Source organism: Gigantopelta aegis, chromosome 4, assembly GCF_016097555.1.
Source record: "Gigantopelta aegis isolate Gae_Host chromosome 4, Gae_host_genome, whole genome shotgun sequence".
Classification (NCBI taxonomy): Eukaryota; Metazoa; Mollusca; class Gastropoda; order Neomphalida; family Peltospiridae; genus Gigantopelta; species Gigantopelta aegis.
This window is the reverse complement of record NC_054702.1, coordinates 32,316,111-32,343,797: the sequence shown is the minus strand read 5'-3', so window position 1 is coordinate 32,343,797 and position 27,687 is coordinate 32,316,111. Positions and strand designations below refer to the sequence as shown.

Below are 27,687 nucleotides of genomic sequence, written 5' to 3'. Positions count from 1 at the left end.
ATTAATGCTTCAGTTTTGATCTCCACAGCAAAATCGGTTTCATCTGAATAATTTTGTATATGAAGAGCATCGGACTTGATTGACAGTACATTGTAGTTTGAATATCTGAGCATGTTTCAAAATTTAAGCTTTTCATATTTAAGCCACCAGCAAGAAATCAGGCCTTAGACATTAAGAGCTACTCAATGTGCTCTAGTGGTGTCGTTAAACAAAACCAAATTTTAACTTTTTGTTAATGGCTATTAATTATTTTGTTGTCTTCTTTTCAGCTGTACCCTCGAGTCCTACCAAAGAACATGAGAGAAGACGGCAAAGAATAACGGATTCTGTTGGATCATTAATGTTCATATGTTTATATCTAAATATACTCATGGAAAAATGTGCATAGCCAAAACATAAAATTAAAATAATTTATCTTAAATAATTTTTGCTCGCAAACGCAAAAGTTTATGAGGTATTTATTTTACATAAATAGTTCAAAATTAGTGTATACCATTTTACATAATTGAATACAAAGCAAACAAATTTATTGAATAGTTGTATAACAATGAGTCTATGGCAAGATGTTATTTTTCTTACATGATTTAAAGTCCACATTTTCATTTGGAAATGGCGTACATATTTTTTTCTTTAGAGTATTCTTTTAATGAACATCTTCAATAATGGAAATATATTTTCTGAAACTCTGGGCTTACGTTGTTAAATTATGAATGTAAAATTTTCATATAGCTATGAAATGAAGGTCACTGCAGTTATTATGTACCGTTCATAAATATTATTTTTGTCTAAATTAGAATATTGTTTGGGAATTTGTGAACAACAAACTGATACCACAGTCCCATCAGTCCCATCAGTCATAGCATAAGAAAACTAATCCAGTATTCACACTAAAGCATTTCAGTCCCATACGACAGGGCCCTCTGTAATATCTAATAATTTCACATTAAAATGTGCTCAGGGTAAACTTATTCTACTCAACCAACGATATGTTTCAAATGCAACTGAATTTGTTATCAACAAATAAAACAATCTTAATTAACAAATTGTATCCATATTTTGTTTGACATTTATTCTGTCTTGTGTGAAATGTGTATTTTGCATGAATAAAATGTATGTGTATTTAAGAATGATGTTATATATTGATGGTTGTGATCTGAAGCAGGAGTGTTGAGAAAAAATGGTTCGTCTCGATGGTGTTGTGAGTAATTCTGAATATACATGGTGGACTGATGGAAAGATTCTTCATATAAATGGCATAATGAATCCAATGGATGGAAGTGCAATATTACATGTTTTATTCACTGCGATTCTGTGGTTTCCACTTAAGTTTACTTTATCTCCCCCTGAAAAGAAGCAAAAAAAGATCTCAAGTATCAGTTTTTTGAAATCCAAGATAAATTCATGGCTACTGCTTTTAAACTGATCGATCGAGTCACTTTTTTTATGCAGAAGTTAAATTTGACCTAAAATTGCCATCAGTAATTTAGCTACTATACTGGTTAGCTATTATACTGGTGATCTTTTTTCCGTAGTGAAATATATGATAAACTAGTTTAAATTCTGCAATATATTACCAAATATTATGTACATTCTAAAATGCAATATACATTTCACATTTTTTGACTAGTAACTTTTCAAATAAGTGTTGGTCAACTAAACTTAACTTATTACCGTTAATAATATAACATGATTGGAACTTGTTAAAAATTAGTGCTTTTATTTTATTTAAAATTTTCTAAACTGTCATTTACAACTGATAATTGTGAGTTTTATTTCTTCTTCTTTTTTAAAATGACAAGCAATTTTTTCATGCAGTTTTGTTGAGAGCAAAAATGTGCATTTTTGAGCATGTTTAAATGTGTACATTTCATACTGAATAGAACCAAAAGAGATTTCTGTTTAAAAAATGTCTGGGATAAGTGGAAAATATGTCCCCTTTATTGGTTAACACACTTTGATAATATCAGATTTTTGTGGTAACTGCTAAAAACCCACTTGAAAATGTATTTGATAATATCAGATTTTTGTGGTAACTGCTAAAAACCCGCTTGAAAATGTATGCATGGAAATGCATTTTCACATACAGAAATAGTGGAAAATGGGCCTTACAAATTATATAAACAAAAGGCTGCAGTGCAATGTTTAACAATACAGTATACCAAATATTTAATTGTGATATATTCAAAGTAATTTGTTGATGCAGACCAAAGTTATGCATTTTGATGTCGCCTTGGGGCAAGGGGAGGTGGATGGTTGTGTTGTAATAAGGAAACATTTTATGTACAATTTCTGTTAAAAAGTATATTTGTATGAAATATTTTCTGTATACATGTATGTTGTAATATAGTAGTAAATGGTTTCGATAACATTTGTTAAAACATTTTTTTTTTCTGTATAGTTTAAAAGAAGTGCTGTGCACTAAATATATTTTGTATATAATTTATGCAAGTTGTCTATGCAACAGAAGCATGGAATATGTTTTTTTTATTTATTCTTGAATCATGTTTAGCATAAGGGAAGATTAAGTGTATTCCACACTTCACATTGTCTACAATCATAGTGCTAAATTACCTACAAGTTTTTACTTATTTTTGATGGTCCATTTGCCATAAACATTTGAAATTCTTCCACAGGTCAAAATAAAATGCAGTACATCACTAATGTACTTCTAAGGGAGATCACCCAATTATTGCTTGCACAAATGCAGCTCACTATTATTCTAGACAATTCTTGTATTAACTAACAATTTTGGAACATGTTCCATGCCATCAAATGTATTTTTTTAAAACCCAATTGTGATTAAAGTCAACATTGGTGATTATAAAATTGCACTTATGTTTTGTGTTTCTTTCAAGTATCTGCTTTGTATTGTAATCACATAACAAAAAGACAGCACCACTTTCAGCATTTTATTTCGAATATGAACACTAAAGTGTTTCATGAGAGTAATGAATGTCAACATACAACAAGATCAAGATCACAAAGGTTTGTAGTCCAGCTTTGATTCCAGTTTCTTATTGTCAGAAACTTTACGAACAGCCTTCATGAAGTCCTCTTCAATCACATAGTCACGCTCTGCCCTGATGGCAAACATTCCTGTAAATTAAAAACAAATTTACACTACTTATTTGTGGGAAGTTATATCTTTTATGGTATACTGAAAAAATTATGTTCAGGATCGAAATGTAGAAGGCAGATTTAGATTGGTTCACTATATCTGAAAGTAGGAAGACTGAAGAGGGATATCATTTGAAGTATAAAAAGTAAGTGGTGGTTATAACCATCTGGGACTCTACCATATATCATTGACACCTGTAAGACAATATCTGCTGTGACTGGATGGGGAAAACAGATCATGAGAAACTCACCTGCTTCTGTACACGTGTTCCTCAGATCAGCACCATTAAAGTCTTCAGAAAGTTTTACTACAGCCTCCCAGTCTGAAATGAAATAACATTACTAATTACAAAAGACACACGAGTACCGGTGAGGTACATAATACGCCCATCAGGAGTTTAATGGAAAACCATATCTATATTAATGAGTATAATACGGGTATGATTCAATTAGAATTATGTGAAATTTTTGCATCTGTATGCAAGATATGATCCGGACAATGATTTACTGTTATGTGCAGTAGACCGTGAAAAGTAGGTCACAGTGACCTAGTAATAGAACGCGACACCTCCATCCCAAGTTGTTCCTACATGTGAGATCTGATGCAAGATATGGTCCAGACAAGAAAAAGTTAACAGACTGACAATGCCATACCATAATACAACCCATAGATGGGCGTATAAAAATGACAGATGGGAGGGGTGAAGGATTGTACAAATTTTGACAGATTCAAATGACTGAATTGCTTTGAGTTCAGTCTAATGAACTTGGTAAAACAAAATTGGTCTGAATTATTTGGATGTACCACTTAAAATATATGAAGTTTTAATGACACCTATTTCAATCTAATAACCTATTAAGCCCCTGATAGACCCTTTATATGCTACTGTAAAAACTTGATAGAGAAGAAATCGCAGCTTAGAATAAGGTGTATAAGGAAGGAAATGTTTTATTTAATGACGCACTCAACATATTTTATTTACAGTTATCAGACCACAGATATTGAGAGGAGAAACCTGCTGTCGCAACTTCATGGGCTACTCTTTTCAATTAGCAGCAAGCTTTCTTTTATATGCACCATTCCACAGACAGCATATTACATACCGCAGCCTTTTTTACACCAGTTGTGGAGTACTGGCTGGAACAAGAAATAGCACAAAGGGCCCACCGACAAGAATCGATCCTAGATCAATCGTGCATCAGGCGAGCATTGTCCCGCCCCAGTAAGGTGTATAAATGCAATACTTAAGGGATTTCATGTGTTCAGTACTATATTCAAAAAGTGTCAGCTACTTACTGAACTGGGATGAAAAAGTTAAAGTGTTAAGTTAAGGTGTACAAATGCAATACTTAAGGGATTTCATGTGTTCAGTACTATATTCAAAAAGTGTCCGGTACTTACTGAACTGGGATGAAAAAGTTAAAGTGTTAAGTTAAGGTGTATAAATGCAATACTTAAGGGATTTCATGTGTTCAGTACTATATTCAAAAAGTGTCGGCTACTTACTGAACTGGGATGAAAAAGTTAAAGTGTTAAGTTAAGGTGTACAAATGCAATACTTAAGGGATTTCATGTGTTCAGTACTATATTCAAAAAGTGTCCGGTACTTACTGAACTGGGATGAAAAAGTTAAAGTGTTAAGTTAAGGTGTATAAATGCAATACTTAAGGGATTTCATGTGTTCAGTACTATATTCAAAAAGTGTCCGGTACTTACTGAACTGGGATGAAAAAGTTAAAGTGTTAAGTTAAGGTGTATAAATGCAATACTTAAGGGATTTCATGTGTTCAGTACTATATTCAAAAAGCGTCGGCTACTTACTGAACTGGGATGAAAAAGTTAAAGTGTTAAGTTAAGGTGTACAAATGCAATACTTAAGGGATTTCATGTGTTCAGTACTATATTCAAAAAGTGTCCGGTACTTACTGAACTGGGATGAAAAAGTTAAAGTGTTAAGTTAAGGTGTATAAATGCAATACTTAAGGGATTTCATGTGTTCAGTACTATATTCAAAAAGTGTCAGCTACTTACTGAACTGGGATGAGAAAGTTGAAGTGTTAAGAGCACATTGATATATTAATCATCAACTATTGGATGTCTGACATTTCATAATTTTTGACACAAAGTCTAATGAAACCCTCAACCTTTTTCCATTAGCAGAAAGGGATCTTTTACATGCACTTCCCCATGACAGGACAGCATATACCATGACTGTTGATATATCAGAGAATGGGTCCACCGAGGTGGGAGACTATCCTATGATGCAAGCTCCTACGACTCTACCAACTGAGCTAGATCCTACCCCGATAGGGAATTAAGTCAACACAATCAGTATACTGCCAATGATATTTGTCATCTTAGTGAAACAAAATAAATGACTAAAACAAAAGCAAAACTTTCACACCACTATCCTATAAAACTGTTTAGTTACTAATGCAGCAGAAATGTCCTGCTTTCAATACTTTGATATGGTTAACTGCATTTGTATATGACCTAGAATGGAAGGAAGGAAATGGTTTATTTAACGACGCACTCAACACATTTTATTTACAGTTATATGGCGTCAGACATATGGTTAAGGACCACACAATTATTGAGGAAGGAAACCCGCTGTCGCCACTTCATGGGTTACTCTTTTCAATTAGCAGCAAGGGATCTTTTATATGCACCATCCCATAGACAGGATAGCACATACCACAGCCTTGATGTACCAGTTGTGGTGCACTGGCTGGAGCAAGAAATAGCCCAATGGGCCCACCAACCTAGAATGAAGATGGTTGCTTAAAAAAATAAAATGGAATGCTACAGGGAGATCTGGTCTAAATACTTAATTATTAAACAAATATACTCCAGATTGCAGCAATAAAGTTTACAACAGAACAATAAATACCAATTTCTCCATGCTTGGCTATAGGTGAAGCATGAATCTTCAAGATTTCCAATCTGGCTTGTTCGTTTGGTAATGGAATTTCTGAAATAACAGTAATTAAATTATATTACATTTCAAATCTATCAATAGTAAATATTATTTGTCTATGCTACAGAATAATCATAAATTTTAATATACTTTTCAACTTCCATAATATTATGAAACACGTAAAAACCAAAACTTTATTTTCAAACATTGCTATTTTGCACAAAGATATAATTAACTTTTGTGGCCATACATAACGAGGGACCGATTACAAGTATCAACATTTTTACAAGCGAACAAACTGTAAATGTTTTGTTATATCCCACCCTCTCCTTAAAGCATACCGTATATCTTCGCCTGTAAGTTGATCTCGGCTATAAGTCGAGTCCCTAATTTCAAGCCCTGAAAATGTATTTTTTTATTGACCCGTTTATAAGTCGACCCATGAAAAACAACTTATAAATACTGAAGTATTTCTTAGTTTTAGCACATGAGAACAATAATGTACAATATTTGAACAAAAGAAAATTATTTTACAAACTTCGGTTTTCACGTTTTGTATATCGCAAACAAGTAACATAGCATCAAAACGAAATATTCCCTTAGTAGATAGTAAAAGCTGTTTGGCTGTTACCGTATGGCACTGTACAGCATTGTTTTGTGCACAGACAACAACTTTATTTATAAACACTGACAACAGATCACTACAATAAAACTGAAAGTATCAGTTAATCACATGTTTTGCCACCACCATATTAATACATGTAAGGAGGATAACTCTGGAAAGTACACTGGTTTTTATGTATTGCTCTAGTGAACTGCAGATATCAGTCTAAGCTGTTTTAAGAGAAAGCTCAGTAATATGCATGAAGTTAATCACCGACAAAACATTGTTTGAACAACCATTAATGCCAGTGACCAGATTTCAAAATAAATTCAGGCAACAGGTAGTTAGTATTATTTACATTTTTGCTATTAGTGATGACTGTTATTTTAACTAAGTGGACTGTTCTCTTGCATAACCAAAACCGTTCTAATGCCCAAAAAAAAAAGGTTATAAAAAATAAATGTGTCAAAATAACATATTTGAGTATAAATACAGGGCATACTTCAACAATGAAACTTGTAAAATAATCCCCAAAACGGTAATATTTTTTTTACCCTCTTATAAGTCGACCCCTCAAGTTATAAAATAATTTTTTTGGGAAAAAAATTCGACTTATAGGCGAAGATATACAGTACATCAAAATTACTGACTTTGCAACAAATATTTTTATCGTTGGCATTAACCTCTCCCCTTCTCTATCTCTCTCCCCCTTCTCTATCTCTCTCTCCCCCCCCCCCCCCCCCCCCCCCTCTCTCTCTCTCTCTCTCTCTCACTCACAGATGTGTACTTTGTAAAAATGATGATGATTGTGAATGGCCATGAACAAATAATACTTTTAAGAAATAATACTCTAAATTTGGCACAGTAGACTGCAAAGCCATTTGACTTAGTAATTTGCAAAAATTATTTTCAGGGCATTAGGGCATATGGCTAGTGCACTGTGGCAATTTGCTACATGGCCGATGTTAAATCTGATCCCTGATTATAGCACTTCCATTCCACATCTGCTTCCAAACCAATACCATGATGCAAATAACGCATTTCATTTCAACTTATTTTCGTGCTTATATCCAATTAAGGTTCAAGCACGCTGTCCTGGGCAAACACCTCAGCTATCTGGGCTGTCTATCCAGGACAGTGTGTTAGTTCTTAGTTGGTCAGTGAGAGAGAAGCGAGTTAGTGGTCTTACATCGAGTCGTTAAAACTCGCTCTGGGTGGGTGTCGGTACCAGGGCTGCGAACCCTGTACCTACCAGCCTTATGTCTGATGTCTTAACAAGGACACCACCGAGGCCAGTCACAGACATAAGTCATTCATGGAATGGGAGATAACTCATGCTACATTTTTCTATGGTAACAAGCATTAGTAGTGCGACTGAACAAACCTATTTTTCTGTCCAGTCTGCCTGGTCGCAGCAGAGCGGGATCAAGGGTGTCAGGTCGGTTGGTGGCCATAATGATCTTCACTTGTCCTAGAGCATCAAAGCCATCCATTTGGTTCAGCAACTAAAACAGAGTTTAACATAAAAAATACAAAAAGAAAACAAATCTTACAATAATCCATTCAGGACAACTTTTCACCATCAAAATATAAACATTTTAAAAGAGTTAAATCATGTGGCAATTTATGGATCACCCACCAGCTCGTCAGAAAATAAGTTTAATTCATTAAAATGCCTGTTTTCAATAAACTTTATTTCCAACTCACTTTGGGGGTTACTGGCAAATTTCTAACAAATATAATTACACCATCTGATAGTAAATGTAACAAACATTCTACATTCCTTTTAATGGAATTTTTTTTACATTACAGTTTGTTTTGAGCACAACTGACTAACTGATCCTTGGTTAATGGACATCAAACATTTAATCATTTATCATGCAGTCTTAAGAAACCTGCTACATTTTTCCATTAGCAATAATGGATTTTTTTACAGACATGACACATACCAATAATATGCACTGGTCGGAATGGGAAAACCCCTATAGGCCCACCATGGGGATTCAATCTTATATTTAAATTAGCTCATATGGGTGGTCTACCTCTGGCACTATTTTGTTGGAATATAACTGTGGGTTTCTGCAAATTTTGAAGTTTAATAGATAATGTGGTGGAACTTTCTCATTCAGGGCTAGCCCTGCCACCCTTATACTTTCAAATTCAAATACGATTTTAAAAAGCAATCAAATATCCTTTAAATAATTTGAAACCAAATTCACACAAGTTTTGGATGTATCTCATTCATTAAACTGATATGAAAGTCCTGCAGCTTAATGATACAAACCAATAAAACAATAGTACAGTATGTAAAAACCAACTATAAAATACAGAAGATATTCTCACTTCCATTAATGTTCTCTGGATCTCTCTATCTGCTGAAGTTCCCTCAGAAAACCTCCTGCCACCTAAAAAGAAATATAATTTCAATTCCACCATCAGAAAACAATATTCAGGCTATAGTTTATTAATGGAACAGAAAAGTGGGCATTATTGCCAGTTCACCAGAACTTGTCACCCAGCTCTATAAAATACAATATCAGAAAACCAATAAATCAAAAAGGTTACCATGGAAGTAGCAATCCTTGCACATATACATTCTTCTTTATGAAAATCAGACATGAAAATCAATTTTGTACAGCAGGAAGCATATTATGTAAAACTTGTTTGTTAATAATTATGACTATTTTAACAATGATACAGTAACTTTACATATAATTTAAATATTTTGTTTATTATCTTTAAGGAAAACGGACAGTCACAATAAAACAGATGTATAGGTTGGTAGCATTTTCAGTATGATAAGCTCTAGTGATCAATTCAGTACATATCATACTGAATCAATCGCAAGTAATTGCCTTTCTATCACGCTACAGATTTCATCTTATAAAAAAAACACAAAGACAAAACAAGCCAGTTCCATAACATGGCATAAACGAAAAAGAGCGATTTGGATAGCTTAATCAAGTTCAAAAGGTCACGGTATGTTGTATTAAGTAGTCATTCTGACAAACTGTTATTTATTATTAACATTTTGTAAAACACTACAAAATACACATTTTATTACTTATTGGGTTATAATTTAAGATAGATAACTCTTCATATATAAGTGAGTACTAGAGATAATCCACTTTAAAAACAACAAAACATTCACTACACAGGATGTATCAGGTCTGGAAGAGGATTCTCCAGCATTGTAGGAGTGTATGGGACACGAAGAAGAAAGTGCTAGCTACTAACTTCCACATGTCAAAGAAAGATCCTCCTATTAAGTGGACCAATTTCCAGTCGGTTATCTCAAAAACAAGAGATAGGTAGGTAAGACTCTTCCAAGATTTGGGAAACTGGACGAGTTCAAGTAAGGAATTGAAGTCAAGTACCTCTTGTTTCTGAGTTTGATGCTCTAACTATCACTACGATGTGGTTTTCACATTAAGTGTACACACTGGTTGAACATTTATTAAAGCATGGCTTTGCAAGTCAAAATCACCCATAAGTGTGTGTATGGAAGGCTTTTAACATAACAGATTTTTCTTCACTATTCAACACAAATTCAAACTGCAGTGTGCCAAAACATACCTAATAATCTTTTGGTGCTGGGGTATCGTTAAACATTCCTTCAGATAAAGAGAGAATATTACCATGTTCAGTTAGAAATTCTGGCTACCGAAAATATGAGAGAATTTCTAGTTAAAAACTCAGCTTACCAATGGCATCAATCTCGTCCATGAATATAATACAGGGAGCATGGTCTCTAGCAAAGGCGAACATTTCTCTGATCAACCTGGCACTCTCTCCAATGTATTTGTCAACAATGGCACTCGAAACCACCTACAAATACCAAAATAATGTTTAGAAAATAATACAGTACTGCAAACAGAACCCAAGGTCTGTACTTCTAAATCTATATGCAAAAGTTTAATCGCATGTTATGTGTATAGGTAAACTTATTAAAGTCACAAGTCTAGACTTTTTTTTCAATTTTTCCAGTTTTTCAATCTTGAGGCCAGGTACTTATGCAACATTACCCCTAAATTCCCATTTATGATCAAGTTTAGCTTAGAAAAATAATATACTTTTATGAATTTGTCATCTGCTTTTTTCACACAGTAACCCGATGCAAAAACATGCATCCTCTTCAACAAAAACAGAAAGCAAAAGCCGACACAAGATGGTACCATCATATTTTCCATTTTGCCTACATTGAAGTGCTAATAAAAAACCCATTATTTCTGAGGTACAGTATTTTTCATATAATTCTTGTTTTCTTTCTTGTAATCTCTCCGATTTAAAATTAATATTATGGTAGTCATTATGCATTTCAATTAAGATACTGTTAAAAATCTTAAAACACATTACTTATAAGTTAACAGACTAAATAATACCTCAGGGGCCTAATTCACTAAACTCTAGCAATTTTGTGATCTCGCAGTGCAATGCTAAAAGACTTGCAAAGAGGATGCTTTGTTGTCTAACAGAGCCTAAGAGACCTTCGTGAATTAGGCCTCTGGTCAACTACCCATTATTGTGCCTTTCAGTTTTATAATAGCATGGCCATTTCACAGACGAAATTAGTTTTAAAATTTTGCCTACTTTCAAATAATTACAGTCCAGCTGACTGGCCACAGCTCGAGCTAGCAATGTTTTTCCTGTTCCGGGCGGTCCATACAGGAGACAGCCTTTTGGTGGCGTGATGCCCACCCGTATAAACAGCTCTGGGTTCAAAAGTGGCAGCTCTATAACCTACAAGGAGAAACATCAACATGGAAGATTACATCAAGATTGTGCAAGGCTAATAAACAATTACTACAGGTGTGTGTGTGTGTGTGTGTGTGTGTGTGTGTGTGTGTGTGTGTGTGTGTGTGTGTGTGTGTGTGTGTGTGTGTGTGTGTGTGTGTGTGTGTGTGTGTGTGTTTGTGTGTGTGTCTTTTTTAAAAAGTCTTTTGTGTATTTTTTATACTCCAGTTTTAAACAAAATAAGATGTCCTCAGATCTCATAATCACCATCATAAGCTCCCAACAACAGTGTGAATGGAGAACTGAAATAGGAGATAACAGAGAAGAAAGAAAAATTAAAAGATGGACGAGGTGAGGAGAGGAGAAAGAAATGAGAGAGGTAAGGGAGATGCAGAAAGGAAGAAATAGGAGTGGAGGAAACTGAGACAAAGAAGACAGAAAAGTAGTTCTCATTCGAACACTGTGACTAGCTTCATAATCAAGTTCTCATCATCGGGCATCTATAACAAATTGATTCACTCATTTAAAGCATCATTTGTATTCTAAATCCTTATGATTTTAAAAGAATTTCTTTTTTCATCTACATATATTAAAACCCCCCACAAAAGAATGATCTTAATAAAGTAAATGTCTAATCACATATATTTTGTCTAGTGATCAAAACCAAACTGAACATGATCATTTGTTTAATTCAACAACTGATGAAAGAACTACATACTTTAAAACAAAGGCACTCATACAAACAGGTGTAAAATGGTTTCATTAGTCTATTAATGTCAGAAATCCTCTAAATGTGCAAATGCATTATCTATATTAAATAACTCATATAATAAGAGTAAATTGCAATCATCTATAAAGAGTACATGTCATCATTTGAATTATTAAGTGTTGTCCGATAACAATACGTAATCTATTTTTGTTTGGTGTGTTAATTTGAACAAAATAATTCTAAATATAATTCTATTGTTAAACTCAAGACTAAAAAGGAAAAATCACACAAACAAAATGTTTTACCTGCAATAAAAAAGATAATGGAGAAAACATGGGAGAGTTTTCTCTTTTATAGATACATCACCTGTTCTCATGGGTAGTTTGAGGAAAGGTGATGTTGAAAAGAAATATTGTTGGACAAAAATAAGGGAACACATAAATGTTAACAGCAAATATTGACCCTCATCCATAGAGTCAGAAATTTAACCATGTTATTGGCAGTCATTCTTAAAGTACTGATATTCAGAGGCTTATTTCACAAAACATTTTAAGTTTATGTCTGCGACTAGCAGTTATACAAGGCATACATTTACAAGTGTTTGGCATCTATTTCACAAAGAAATTTACATCATTACATTTTAAGGACAAAAGAAAATGAAATATGTGTACTTGTTGTACCATAATTATAATAAAAATTGTGGTTTAGTCGTAGATTTATGTTTATGTGCAAAATTAGGCTTATGATGCTTAGTGTAATTGGGCCCTGTCCTTTTCTCCATTTTATACAGGCATAACTAGTACTGAATTCAATTTGATCCCAAATATCATATTCCCTTAAAAAATGTTCCATTAGTTAATATATAATTTTTAAAACAAATTCGAACCAATAACTTTATTAAGTGATATCCTCAGATCTCATAATCACCGTCACAAGCTCCTATCACTAGTGTGAATGGAGAACCAAAACAGGAGAAAATGGGTAAGTAGAATAACAGGAAAGATGGTAAAGAAGGAAATAGGAGAGGTGGAAAATGAGTCAAAGAAAGACGATGAGAGGGAAAAAGCTGAGAATAAGGTTCTCATTCGAACACTGTGACTAGCTTCATAATTAACTTTTCATCATCGGACATCTATAAAGACTGTATGGTTTCACAATCACGGAAAGATCAATCAAACTGTTTTACCTGCAATTTGTTTTTAATTTTTTTTTTTTTTTAATGTATAAAAGTGTAATATATATCTCAAACACTGCTGTAAACCTTCATTGTATTTTGATGTGTTTTGTATGGTAATGACCCTAATATCACATACTATAGAAACGGCAAAACACTGTACTCCTTATTTCAAGAAACAAAATTTCTATATATAAATTTTTTTATATTTTATTTATAAATGTTGCTATTTTAATGATTACTAAATCCAATCAACAAAAATAAAACAATTCCTTCCCAACTTCCCCCCTAACACAGATTATGTTGAAGATAAGCAATCCACTCCAAATCATTTTGAGGATTGCATTTTTTTTATATTACTGGGTTTTTTTTTTAAAGTCAGGAACCATAAAAACCTGTATGTACCTCTCGGAGTTCTCGAATCTGTTCACCGAGACCACCTATCATGTTGTAGCTGATCTCCCCTGGATCCTCCACTGACATGTTATACACAAGTGGATCCACTTCACGAGGTAGGTACCTGGAGGTTTACAAGTATAATGAGACATAAAATAAACATAAAATGAAAATTTACAACCTTACATGTTTGTGCACAATGGCTATATGCCCCTTAAGGATAGTCTCAAAACTGAATGTACATATGTGAATAAAGATCAAATTATTTCGTCTCTCCCACCTAAAAATATTTTTTTAAATATATCTGGCATCAACATTTATTTGTCTTATCCCAGGTGGAAACAAACATTAATAATGCCATATTTGACAAATGAAAATAGTCTTCCCTACCTGTAACACAATTTTATATATTGTACGGTTATAAATAAAATATCTGATCATGCTCTATAATGAAAAAAACCTTAATTATTCCAAATCTATTTAAGCAATTAAAAGTATCTGGGTGGGGTTATATGAAAGACTGTCACTAAACACCAGACCCAAATAATTAATTGAGACGTGCTAAATTAAACAATTTGATTGTGGGTTATTTTATCAAATATTAATAAGAATTGTCCTTTTTAAATAACAAATACATTTTTTGTTTGTTTGTTAATAAATATGATTGTTGACAAATATTTGCAAATAATCTGTTCCAACAAATACCTCATGATTGTAAGAGTTGTCATGTCTAGAGCCACGCGGGTCCCTGGTTTCAACTTGGCTTTATCAAGCTGTCGCCGACATCCTACAACATAGCGGGGCCCATTTGTTGCTTTCACAATAACTGGAAAGAAAGATGAGCTCAAACATGTACATGAAAATTTTCCAAATTTAACAATAAAGCAGCCCTCGCCAAATAAGGGAAGCTATCACACTCAACCCCCATTAGGTTCCATAGTACAAAAGAAGAGAGTTCCGTGTCAAAGTTTGAGGTGCACCGTCAAATATTTACGGAGTAAAAGCAGCTGTGGGTGTGATTGGTAGTAATATGTGACATTGATTATTTGTGATACTATTATCCATTGGCAATAAATAAATACACTTTTATTCGTTATACAATTGTTATGCAGTATATACCAGAGGTTGAAACTAATGCGGGGTACCCCCAAAAATGGAACTGCACTTTTCAGCAAAAATGACGGTTGCTATTAAAAACATTAATTAAATCTCTTAAATGGTGTGTGCCCCCCCCCCCCCTTTTCTTGCAGGTAGATTAGATGTGAGGTGCCACACTTTTTATTGCTGTATTTCCTGGGTATGTTGATACACTGCTTATACCAGTTTTATTACCGTAGTAAACGTTAACATTATCGGCAATAGGAATTGATTTGATTTGGTCTATTAGAACCTATATTCCACATCAATTAGTTCAAGAAGAGTAACTTAACTCCCCTTAATATCTAAATTTATTTGGTATCAATATGGTAATATGTAAATGTTTCACCATAATCTAAGGTTGGGAAGCAATTAATCACCCTCCTAAAAAAAAGTTCATGGCAAAAAAAGCTTTTTCTCAAATGTTTGAAATAAAGCCTAAGAAACAACCAAGACATGTTATCTAACAGACAGAGGTTATAATACAGTTATACAAATAAAATTTTATTAAAAAAAATATATATAATAATAAAAAAAAATTTTTTATCATATCTAAGTTGCTATTTACACATTAGGTAATTTGTTTGCATTTTTATCTGAATAACATAAACAAGCCTCCAGATATCATGGAAACAAACGTTTCTGGTAGCTTGTCTGTAGCACCTCAAAAAAAATCAAGGAACCTAAAGTTCATTATCGCTGCTACATCTAATAAACTGTCAAACAAAATAAACTAAACATTTACTCACACTTTTCTTCTGTCAGCTGCTTAAGAACTTCTCCAACGATCTGTTAAAAAAACAAAAGGAATAATTATTTAATGCACATGGTTAGGCCAAATGCTGCAACCATAATTTATGGCCGATGCATACAATTATTGTGACCACAGCTACCACATCAGCTATTCTTACTAATTATGAGCAAGTCTTTAATACAACCTGGTATTAGGTTAAAATTGGCAAAAAAATATATAATATGATGTCCTCAGATCTCATAATCACCGTCATAAGCTCCTATCAACAGTGTGAATGGAGAACTGAAAAAGGAGAGAATGGAAAAGACAGAAATTTACAAGAAAGATGGGTAGGAGGAAAAAACTGAGAGAGGTGGGGAAAAACTGAACTGTATTGGGAGAAATAAAGGAATGAGAAAGGCAGAAAATGAAGGAAGATAAACGTAAAGAATAGGTTCTCATTCGAACACTGTGACTAGCTTCATAGTTAACTTCTCATCATCGGACATCTTATATGAAATAATAATCATTAATAATAAGATCAGTCTTTTCTTGTTTTGTCGACTGTCAAATTAATTCACATTAATTTCTAAAAATTGAATATACAGAGTGGGAAAATATTTCATTTCAACAAGAATTCGCACCTCGCCTACTAAAAACGTATTCAGTGTTGATTGTAGTTGAATTTATAGATGTTTATCTCAGAGCAAGTTAATATGATTTGAAAAATACATATTACAAAATATTACTCTCTTTTTTCAAATAGAAACATTTTAATTATTTTTTTTACATGTATGTCTATTAAGATGAAAATTCAACTCTAATAAAAGTTTTATTGATCTATACTTTGTAAACTGAAAACAGATTAAAAGTAAATATTAAAACAGTAACTGCATCATTATTACTAAGTATTGAGTATCAACTAGGTCATTGAACTCTGTAGCACATACATTGCAGGGACCACTGAAATGCAGGGGTGTGTGTGTGTGTGTGTGTGTGGGGGGGGGGGGGGGGTGACAGCTTATGCATTGTTGAACAGTGACTATGGTGCATTACTAATAAAATGTTTAACATACACTCTTACAAGTCACTTAAGTGTTATGGTCAGCTGATGATGAGATATTAGTAGATACACACAAACACACACACAGAAATAATGTTCCACAGTGATCAATCGCCCTTCCTAGAAATTGTCAAAATCGAGAATGACAACCCATGCATGTGTAGGGGGCAACTGAGTGATGCATATGCAAACTATGGAATGTGTTTTGGTATGTTGATAAAAGGTTTTGACTATGCATTAAGTTAGGGAATAGAGTAAGCAATATCGAGCACATAAAGGTGTAGGTCTCGGGTATTGTGGATATTTATGTGACACGTTCAATTACAAGTGTATAAATAATAGTGTGTGCACACACGAGGCTTGTGCATGTACACTGATTAGGCAAACAATTGGATATTGTTTGTATTATTTTGTACCTCCAGTGAAGTAAGTGCGAGTGCACTAGTATTTGACAAACCATTTGAGATATTGTTTGTAGACTATAATATTTTCCTAGTGAAGCGTTCGGAGGATTTTTTAGTACAAAATTCATTACCTGTATCTTTTTTTAGACTCAGTCTGTTGAGTTCATAATTAATTGGTTAAAGTATTAGTAGATGATTGAACTAAGGTATTCTTAAGGTAGAATATATTGTTAGTTATTTAGCCATGGAATAATTTAGTGTTAGTATATAGCTATTATTGATTATTTAATTACTGAAGGAGACATATACATATACATTCAACAAGTTGTTAACCTATTAAAATCTATTAGTTATTAATAAACATTGATGAAGTTGAACATTTGTTGGTGATCTTTTGCCTTCATTAGTAAATTAACCATTTACCAGACACCCAGTTTTCCTGGGTCATCGCAGTATCACTTTTAATCAACAAATACCGCCACTGGTATATAAACAAACCTTACAACATATTGGGAAACAACACAAACTATTCATTCAAATTTACTTAAAATCCACAATTGCAAAAATGTTAATGGAATATTTTCGTGAAAAATGCTGTGTACACTATTTTTCCACGGTAAATTATTTTCTTAAAGGGACATACCCTAGTTTTTAAACACTAAGGCATATTTTTCACCTAAACCCTAGTTTCAACCCATAACAATGGACACTAAGTTTGGTTAATTTACAAACCTTAACAAATTTGGATACAATAGAGTCTGTGACGTTGAAATACCATTAAAAATAGACTAAAACGCGATTCAATGGTCATTACTTCTCAGACGCACGTGCGTTTTTAAAAATGTGAAAAATGAATTATGTGGTATTATAAACACCAGGATGACCATAAACACTTCGGTTGTACGGAAATGGCTAATCTAAACAATAAAATATAAGTAATGTTTGATTTCAGTTATCATAAACGGTTCTAATAGTGAAAAATATGTTTTAGTGTTTAAAAACTAGGGTATGTCCCTTTAATTGCAGGGGTTGCAATCTGTGAAAAATGGACCTAAATATAAAATTTTAACATTGAGCCAAACGCTAAAGTTTGAAATAATTAAAAATTAAAATCGTTGTAAAAAAAAATCATATGTATTAGTCTAGGACTTATGTTTGTGAAAAATGGAGATATGCATGAAAGCATAACTTTAGAGCTAAATACTGAAGTGGTCACCATTACCCATAGAAAAGTGATATATCTCACTTTTTGACTATCATGGCAAAACAATAAAGATATAAATTTGGCGACATTTATGTAAAATTTGATATCAAACCCCAGTGTTCTCGCTGCTGTATTTAAGCAGGGCAGCCCTTCCAGCTATTGCATTTTGCTGCCCTCCTTTCACATTCTTACGCACTCCTTTATTTTCCCGCACCCTACTATATTTTACAGTACCTATCTCCGCTATTTCCAAATGCACACTTTTTTCCCACACAAAAATAATCATCAGTCTGTGTTGTGTGTACGAAAAAGCTACTGACGAAAAACTTCATTTGCTTACGACAGTTACCGTACAACAATTTAACAGTATTTTTAACAGCCTCTGTTTTGTCCCATACCTTTATCTATTTGTATGTTTCATATACACAACAAAAAGTCATATTTGATTAGAGCAATGAAAACATTTTATTTGTTATCGATTCGGCAATCTCCGACAGAAAAAACACTTATTTGTCACATTCTGTCTTTTGTTTCCACTAACTATAATGTGATATTTTGTCCTCAACTGCAGATTTAATTGGTTGTAATTAAAGAATTTTACTTTGTCTTTTCTGTCATTCTGTTTATTCAGCAATTCTTTATAAAATATTATACATTTTTCGTAATTAAAATAATTTATTTTGGGTGTCAAATAATATATACACCACTTTTCCAAAAATGAAACTACTTTTTATCAGTTGGCAATAACAAAGCAATTGATTCATTCGATGCAGATGGAAATAAAAAGAACAGATTTTCTTTTTATCTCACATTAGGGGATAACTTTACAAATATCTTTATTGGTGTAATATATCTTGAAATCTTTATTAAAATAATAATATTAAAACTTTTATCAGTTCAGCAAAACCAGAATTGCCTGTGAATGTATTTCTTACCAACTTTTTTGTACTAAATAATGAGGCAAAATAAGGAGCATGTCTTTCCACAAAGTCGACCAAACAACACACTACGATATATGGTTGCCAAGCTTTCCCGTATTTTTTTTTTGCTTTTCCGCGTGGCCACCCTCCTTTAATTTTCACCCAGCGAGAACACTGAACCCAAAATAATGCTGAGTCTTTCTAATTTGTGTAGTACTAAGAGTAAATTTATTAAAGTAATCTTATAAATGTATATGCACATATACATATATCTTATACCAGTTTCATACATCCTATTTCAACTTCATATTTCTATATCTCTATTAAATTAATTAACATATGCATTTACCTGACCAACACTTTGTAAAGCTTTGAGATCATTTTCAGATTTTTCATATTGCTTTGTGAGTTCTTTCAAGTTTTCACGCACTGCAAAAAAAAAGAAGTTTACTCAAACTATTTTTTATATATAAAAACTTCCAAACATTACTCTAAGATGCACCTATAGGATCTTTCAAGTAATTTCAGCTCAATATCTTGAGGCATGGTCCGGAAAACTATACTCTTCAAAAGAAGAAACGCAAAACCACATTGTCGTAACATTTGGAGAATTGATTTAATTATTGAATGGTGAGTCCGATAATTACCAAATGTTGCAGGATTGTTCACAATTCACTCTAGTCCATTGTGAGTAAGTGATAGGACACACCACCAAGGTCAAGGTCATCTGGAGTCAATACCGGGTGTGGCCTCCGCGTGTGTTGACAACTGCCTGGCACCGCCTGCCCATTGAAGCAACCAGAGTACGGATGACGTCCCAGGGGATGGTGGCCAACTCGGCCTGCAAGGCTGCTGCCAGCTCGGGCAGGGTCTGGGGCTGTGGTTGTCGCTGTCGGAGGCGTCGGTCCAACTCGTCCCATAGATGCTCAATTGGGTTCAAATCCGGTGATATCGATGGCCAAGGAAGGACATTAATGTTGTTGTTCTGTAGGAAAGCCGTTGTGAGACGTGCTGTGTGAGGCCTGGCGTTGTCATGTTGGAACACTGCGTTGGCGTTGGCCATAACTGGAACGATGTGTGGCCGGAGGATCTGGTCAATGTAGCCCTGTGCATTCAGGTTGCCCTGCACGTGGACCAGGTCAGTTCTGCCAGTGTGTGAGATGGCTGCCCACACCATGACACTACCCCCGCCGAATCTGTCCACTTCCTGCACGCAGTTTGCCGCATAACGTTTACCACGACGCCTATACACGCGACATCTTCCATCATGACTTCGGAGCAGAAATCGGGACTCGTCACTGAACCACACCTGTCTCCATCGCAGTTGAGGCCATTGTCGATGAATCTGGCACCACTGCAGTCGGAGTTGACGGTGTTGTGGTGTTAAGATGACACCTCGAACTGGACATCTGGCACAAATTCCTACCTCACGTAGGCGGTTCCGTACGGTCTGGTCGGATATCCTGCGCAAACCTGGTATTGCTGCGGCTGTGGAGGTGGCAGTAGTCAATCGTTCCCGAAGGTGGCGTACCCGGATGTAGCGGTCCTGCCCGGGGGTAGTGACCCGTGGTCGACCGGATCTAGGGAGGTCACGTGTTGATCCATGTTGCTGGTAACGGTCCCACAGTCTGGAGATGGTGCTTGGGGACACATGGAATGCCCTGGCAACGGCCGTTCTGGATTCACCTGCGTCTAGTCGGCCGATGGCATTATTTCTCTGCGGTTCACTGAGACGTGGCATGTCCTGGATTGTCAACTGTCGGCCAGATACAGAGGCCAGGCAAGCGAACACCCTGCACTTTTATACTGTCGGTGTTCATGTTGCACATGCAGACAACGCACGTGCAGTGGTGACATGGTTTGCACGTGGCTGAGTTTTTGCGAATATTCACATTTTGGAACTTTATTGTACAGTAGCTGCGTTTTATCGAATGTAACCGTGGGAATGTGTTTGGGACATGCAATGACCTTATATTCACAAAGCATGAACCGGTAGGAAACATAAAATCGGAGTTATAACCCATTTGTACCCTTTTGCGTTTCTTTTTTTGAAGAGTATATATGTGGGACAGACAGATGGACAGACAAAGATGAAACATAGAAGGACACTAAAAAACAAACATTAAAAAGAAAAAAAGATTATATACATATATTAAAAAAGCATTATTAAGGACACCTATTATCAATATCTAGAAGCCCTGGTATTAGTGGCTACTATGTAAAATATTTGTTATCGGCAAACTCAAAAATGATCAATGTTATGGTAGTGTCAAACTTAGTTGTCAGCCATTGCGTATTTTCACTATCTATAGAGATATTTTCCATACTATGTAATTTACTACAAGTTATTGATTTCCGAGCCGATTGATTTGTAAATTATACACACAAATTGTATTTCTTTGTTATTTCCAAAACACTTTTACCTTTTTTCTTACATCAAACCGAACTGAAATTATTTTTTAAAAAAAAACACATTTTAATAGAATGACTACAGTGCTGTCCGGTGTATCGGTGCACCTAAGAATTCAAAGACCATTTTCTATGTGAACACTGTGTAATACTTAATAAAATGTGTCTCTCACCAATGAAGCAGTGCATAATCTGAGGTAAACTACAAATTGCTTTATGTCTGTAGTAAATAAATATTTTAAAATTGTCCATAAATGTTGACACCCCCTTGTATCCAAAACGAGTTGCATGTCTATGATTCGGCACATTAGATGTGGATCAGTGACACTGCTATTTAAAAACCGCCCATGACATTCACTTTGTAGCCCATAAACGCTACACTATTGTCCCAGGATTATTTGAGTACTTTCTTATTTTGTCTTGTTAAAAATATTTCTATGAAAATAAACAATCACACATGAGCCATCTCTTGATCAGTTTCGGAATCATTTTCTTGAGTGGCACAGTACTGCAGATGCATACATGTTCATTGTCATGCCTACATGGATTTTTTTTCTTGGGTAGATTGTGCATACACATGGATCTTATTTCGCTTTTATTATTATTATTTTTTGTAAAAAATGTGACAATTGTGAACTAGAATGACTGTCAATTAAGGTGTAAAACTTTTGTTTTGTTTGCATTTGTGAGTGTTTTCCTTTTCAGTTTAAATAAAAATAACTGAATTTTTTTATACCGTTTACTATAATTTAAAAAATGCGGGAAAGGTGTTTTTAGACTGGTTTCAACATTCTTAATATCAATAAGGCTGACCTACTTCACGTTTACATACACAAAAGCAGGTGAATGATTTATTTTGAAATTATGATATAATTATTCATAATTCTAAAAAAAATATATAATAATTGTACCCTTAACAATAAATATGTTGATATTTGATTAAACATTGAACACTGACAACATGACAACTTCCTAAGCATACTTGAGCAAAATACCAAGTGCACCGAATCACCGGACATGCCGCTACATCAGCCACGGCTGTGTAAATTGCCATGGTAAGATGATTTGAATTTAGAGGACTACCGACAGAAAAAAAACCCCCACAAATTGGTATTGAAGATCTGTTCTATCACGGTTTTGTTTAATTTTGTACTATTTATAAATATTTTGTAAACATCCATAACAATTAGCAGGGTTTCTGCCAGAGGGTAAACTGGGTATGGTGCCATACCCAAATTTTTATTTGTTTAAGTTAACATTTTGACAAAATTAACAACTCTTTATCATTATTGTATGATTTTCTTAAGCCTAACCCTAAAGGCTAAATGCAACCCATTTTCTTTGTGGAGGAGCCCCCCCCCCCCCCTCCCCCATAGTTCACCAAGATAAACCTCGCGTGCAAGCACAAACAGCGAGGTTTATCTTGTCTAGGCATTCTGCCATTAGCAGCTTCTGGACAATGGTTCCGAGGAATTTTGCTCGGAACGAAATTGCGGTCAAAATAACGATTACCATCACATTTCCACACCCTAATCATACATTGTGATCTATTTCAAGCTCACTGAGACCAAAAAATACTTACTTTGAAACAATCTTCACTTTGAATTAAAGGCGTATGAGTCCGGTGTTTAGAACGTCGCCATGCATGTCAGCTGAAATTGTCTGCTAGAATCCGCTCGGTAAAGTCAGACTTTTTTTCTTTAATTCAAAGTGAAGATTGTTTCAAAGTAAGTATTTCTTGGTCTCAGTGAGCTCGAAATAGATCACAATATACGATTAGGGTGTGGAAATGTGATGGTAATCGTTATTTTGACCGCAATTTCGTTCCGAGCAAAATTCCTCAGAACCGTTGTCCAGAAGCTGCTAATGGCAGTATGCCTAGACAAGATAAACCTCGCTGTTTGTGCTTGCACGCGAGCTTTATCTTGGTGAACTACCTCCCCCATAGCTCCTGTTGACTGCGGTTGCATTCAATAACATAGTGCCATACCCAAAAATTTCTTGCTGGCAGAAACACTGACTTCTCAAGACAAATAATAAACATTCAATATTGCATCCAATGATCCATTAATTTGATGTGGTCGCAGACCGAGGCTTGTATCCATAACATTTTATATTATTCTATTTATAACTATTATTAGAAAAAAGATTAGTAAGTAAATTTATTAACAAATATACACTTTTAAAGTAGGTCTGACTGAGAGTGTCAAAGAAAACTCCTAAAAATGTGACGGATTCGCAAAACCATGCCACCCTCAGGCTTCTTTGAGGTATCGAATATAAATACCATATAGATATACAAAATACCACACTGGCTTACTCTCTTTGAGCCTTGCTTCAAGTTCTTTGTGTTCTAAAAGTTTCTTGCGATAGTCTGCAAGACCTTTTTCTCGAACACTATCCACAGTGTCTGTGGCGACTGTTGGTGTCGACATTTTGCTTACTAATAGAAGACTGGTTCACGTTGGATTATGTTCAGAACCATTAATATTTAGACTGGTTCCCACTGGTAAATCACGTTGCAATCTCGTAGAATCACGTTTGAGTGCGTTCAATAGAGCTGTCTCACGTTTACGCCCGAAACATTCCTATTTTGACATTATTTGTTTATAGTTTGAACGTATAGTTTGAATGGGCCCATTGGGCTATTTCTCGTTCCAGCCAGTGCGCCAAAGGCCGTCATGTGTGCTATCCTGTCTGTGGGATGGTATAGCTACTAATGAATTTTTTTAGATTTCCTCTCTTAGACCATATGTCAAAAATTACCAAATGTTTGACATTCAGTGTGCTCTAGTGATGTTGATAAAGAAAATAAACTTCAATTCATGTTTTTAAACAAACAATTGTCACGCAGATAGCTACATTTTTATTACTATTTTTCTGTGCTTCAAATGAGCATTAAACTGACTGCTACGTCAATGGGCGTAAATATTTTCAACTAAAGTAAACTTTTATTTAACGACACCACTAGAGCACATGTATTTATTAATCATCGGCTGTCAGTTGTCAACTATTTGGTAAATTTGACAAATAGTCTTAGAGAGGAAATCCGATAAATTTTTACCATTAGGAGAAAAGGATATTTTATATGCATCATTCCACAGACAATATAACACATACCACGGTCTTCGATACATACCAGTTGTGGTGCACTAGCTGGAATGAAAAATAGCCCAAAGAGCCCACGAAAAAAATCGATTCTAGACCGACCGCGCATCAGGCGAGCGTTTTTACCAATTGGCTACGTTTCGGCTCTCATTGTTAACAATGCCACCCGTTTCGGTGGATAAAACGTTACGTACAGTCAGAAATATATTTCCCCCTTTTAATAAAAACAAAACATCCTTCGTCAGTCTAGACTCACCCCACGCGCACGCACGCATAAATTCCTGGACACACGCCTGAAAACTCTTCTGTTAAGTCAGGTTTTCTAGGAATTGGTATTCAAGGGCATCAGTCTTCCTGGGTATCGGTTAACTCGTGATACCTCTAGCCCTCCCTTACAACATATAATCAAGGGGGGGGGGGGTGTGTGTCTAGAGATGACTCGAGATACGTATCGTATTGAAAGGTGTTCTAGAAATTGGTTTTCAAGGGCATCGGTATTCCTAGCTCGAGTTTCTTCTAACCCTGCACTGCTTACAACATACCATCAGGGCAGGACTGAAATACATTTGAGCTACAGTCTCCCTCGGTCTCCCGATCTTGGCCTTTGTTTTTTAATCTAACGACTGATGCCAGTATGGTTAATGTTTAATTGTCAATCTCACCGCATTATATATACCAGTGTTATGCATGCTAATAATCTACCATTTAGTCTTGCGTGTTCATACACAAAAAGAACCATTTAGATATGATGGTATAAAACCCAATCTGCACTTTCACAACATATCACACCCTGCACCTGTTTGTCTTAGCATGGATTTCATCTCGTGAACGTGTATGTTGACAAGCACGGCTTTTCACACGTGAAATACCACCAAGAACAAAACGTATGACAGCCATCTCGGGCCATTGATCTGGGTGGTGCATAACGTTTATTCAGCTGTATATTAGACTTGGATCGCACAAAATTACAATCAGGTTCGGAAAAAATAAATCATAAAAATGTCTAAAATATTTTAAAACAATATCTTGGGGGTTTTCATATTTAAGAACACTTGATCATTACATATATAAATGGAAGTTTCCTTTTTTACAGCGCCAACTGCAAACGAGTCACTCCTGGGTTGTCATTGCCTAGATCTCAATAGATCAGGCCCCTAGGGAGACATCTCATCACTAACTAGGTCCCATTAACGAGCTACTCTCGGCACACTAAGTTCAAAACACATATAGTTTCCCCTTTTTCATTCGGCGGACCGTTAAAAAATGCGACCAATTTACTTCATTCAAATTGCGCACCTTTTTTCCCTTTTGCATTAATCCTACGGGACATTCCAAATTCCATAGCACCAAAACCAACACCCCATCTGTTACCGATTTCGGTCGGGCTGCTGGTGCTCTCTTGCACCTGCCAGTGCAGGCGGTCCCTTCTTCCACCCACTCCAACCCTTTTGCTGTCCTCGGCGGAGGAGCAGGCCGAGATCGGCACCTGCGCCCATGACAGTCGTACGCTACAAGAGATTGCTCTGAATGTGCACGTAAAACCCTCTGACCTGACCCGTCGACATCCCCTCTGTCCCCCAAAACGTTTTAGATAATGTAAAATTAGGTTACATTTAGAGTACCCGGTACCAGTAACGTAGCTAGCTTCCGAAGCGGCAGAAATCAATCCATTTATTCATACCATTTATTCATAACCGAAACCAGAAGATCCCTAAAATATTTTCTTTGCATATATAAGAGTGGTTAAACTTAAAGTATCAGCCGTAATAACGAGCAATCTGATTAAAATTAGCTCTACTGGGTCTAGCACATGTAATAGTGGAGCTACTCTCGGCAAACGAAGTTAAAAAATAATGCAGCTCCGTTTTTACTTTTTGATGAACCGTTCTAACATGCGCCATAATTCCTTCAAGAAATTGCGCAATTTACTCTTTTGACTTAATCCTACGGGACATTCAAAATTCAAAAGCATCAAAGTTGCCCCTCTCCCTCCCACCCACCCCACCCCTTTTCCTGTCCTGTTCGGAGGAGCTGACCGAGTCATGCACCTGCGCCCATGACAGGCGTGCGCTACAACAGCTTGTTCTGAATGTGCACGTAAAAGTTTAAACTCTATGACCATGACCATGACCATGACCATTAGCCGTGTTTTCGTTCATTAGGAACAGCATGTAGAAGAATCATGGTTGAAGTTACTTGAACGAGGAAAAACATTTTTTTTTTAATAAAAAGTAAAGTTTGTTTTGTTTAACAACACCGCTGGAGTACGTTAATCATCGGCTATTGGATGTCAAACATTTGGTAATTCTGACTCGTAGTCAATAGAGGAAACCCGCAACATTTTCTTAATGCAGCAAAGGATCTTTCATATGCACTTTCCCACAGATAGGAAAGCACATACCATGGCCTTTGACCAGTTCTGGTGCACTGGTTGGAACGAGAAAAAACCCAGTCAGTTCGACGGATCCACTGAGGTGGTTCGATCCTGCAACGTAAACACCTAAAGCGAGCGCTCAATCGACTGAGCTAAATCCTGCCCCCTTTTTTAATGAGTAAACTACATATATGCGCGGTTCGTCTCTGATCGATCCCCGTCATTAGGCACATTGGGTTATTTCTCGTTCCAGCCAGTTCTCCACAACTGGTATATCAAAGGCCGTAGTACATTGTGCTATTCTGTCTGCAGGGGCGTAGCGTGATGTGGACCGGGGGGGGGGGGGGTTCGAATATGAACCACGTGGACCTTTTTCTATTTTGTTTTTGCACCACCAGAAACTCCATATGTATAAACCTGTATGTTTTAGTTCTGAAAGCGGACCATTTGCTTCAGCGCGGGGGGGTTTCGTCCGAACCCCCCTAGCCTACGCCCTTGGTCTGTGGGACGGTGCAGATCCTTTGCTACTAATAGAAACATGTACCGGGTTTCCTCTCTAAGACTAGTTATGTAAAAATTACCAAATATTTGACATCCAATAGCCGATGATTAATAAATCAATGAGCTCTAATGATGTCGTTAAACAAAACATACCGGCCTCGGTGGCGTCGTGGTAGGCCATC

At 35.4% G+C, this 27,687-nt stretch overlaps 2 protein-coding genes across 5 annotated transcripts in view; one reads left to right on the top strand and one right to left on the bottom strand.

Annotated features, from left to right (window-relative positions):
• Positions 1-2,811, top strand: part of LOC121370395 (apoptosis-stimulating of p53 protein 1-like) — a 119,513-nt gene extending 116,702 nt beyond the window's left edge. For all 3 annotated transcript variants that reach the window (XM_041495584.1, XM_041495587.1, XM_041495586.1), the window contains one exon: positions 270-2,811. In XM_041495584.1, coding sequence (XP_041351518.1) covers positions 270-320 — 51 coding nt within the window. In that variant the 3' untranslated portion in view covers positions 321-2,811. The remainder of the gene's footprint in view (positions 1-269) is intronic.
• On the bottom strand, positions 1,281-23,998 carry LOC121370396 (26S proteasome regulatory subunit 10B). Of its 2 annotated transcripts, XM_041495589.1 has the most exons (13): positions 23,843-23,998; positions 19,463-19,542; positions 15,539-15,578; positions 14,358-14,478; positions 13,662-13,776; positions 11,230-11,379; positions 10,344-10,467; positions 8,983-9,044; positions 8,024-8,144; positions 6,009-6,089; positions 3,369-3,440; positions 2,965-3,096; positions 1,281-1,343 (listed from the first exon to the last, which is right to left on the bottom strand). In XM_041495589.1, the coding sequence occupies exons 1-12, from the start codon at positions 23,955-23,957 to the stop codon at positions 2,978-2,980; spliced, it is 1,200 nt and encodes a 399-aa protein (XP_041351523.1). In that variant the 5' UTR covers positions 23,958-23,998; the 3' UTR covers positions 1,281-1,343; positions 2,965-2,977. The 2 variants fall into 2 exon arrangements, with proteins under 2 accessions (XP_041351523.1, XP_041351522.1); XM_041495588.1 differs by lacking the exon at positions 1,281-1,343 and having other exon boundaries at positions 2,896-3,096.
• Between the last annotated feature and the right edge of the window lie 3,689 nt (positions 23,999-27,687).

What these genes read in the sequence shown, in the direction of transcription:
- LOC121370396 (XM_041495589.1), bottom strand. Translation starts at nt 23,957, where the DNA reads ATGTCGACACCAACAGTCGCCACAGACACTGTGGATAGTGTTCGAGAA. An exon ending in TGGACTGTAATTATTTGAAA is followed by an intron (nt 10,468 to 11,229) that starts GTAGGCAAAATT and finishes TGGTATTTGTAG; the next exon opens with GTGGTTTCGAGTGCCATTGT. An exon ending in CAGACTGGACAGAAAAATAG is followed by an intron (nt 6,090 to 8,023) that starts GTTTGTTCAGTC and finishes CTGTTATTTCAG; the next exon opens with AAATTCCATTACCAAACGAA.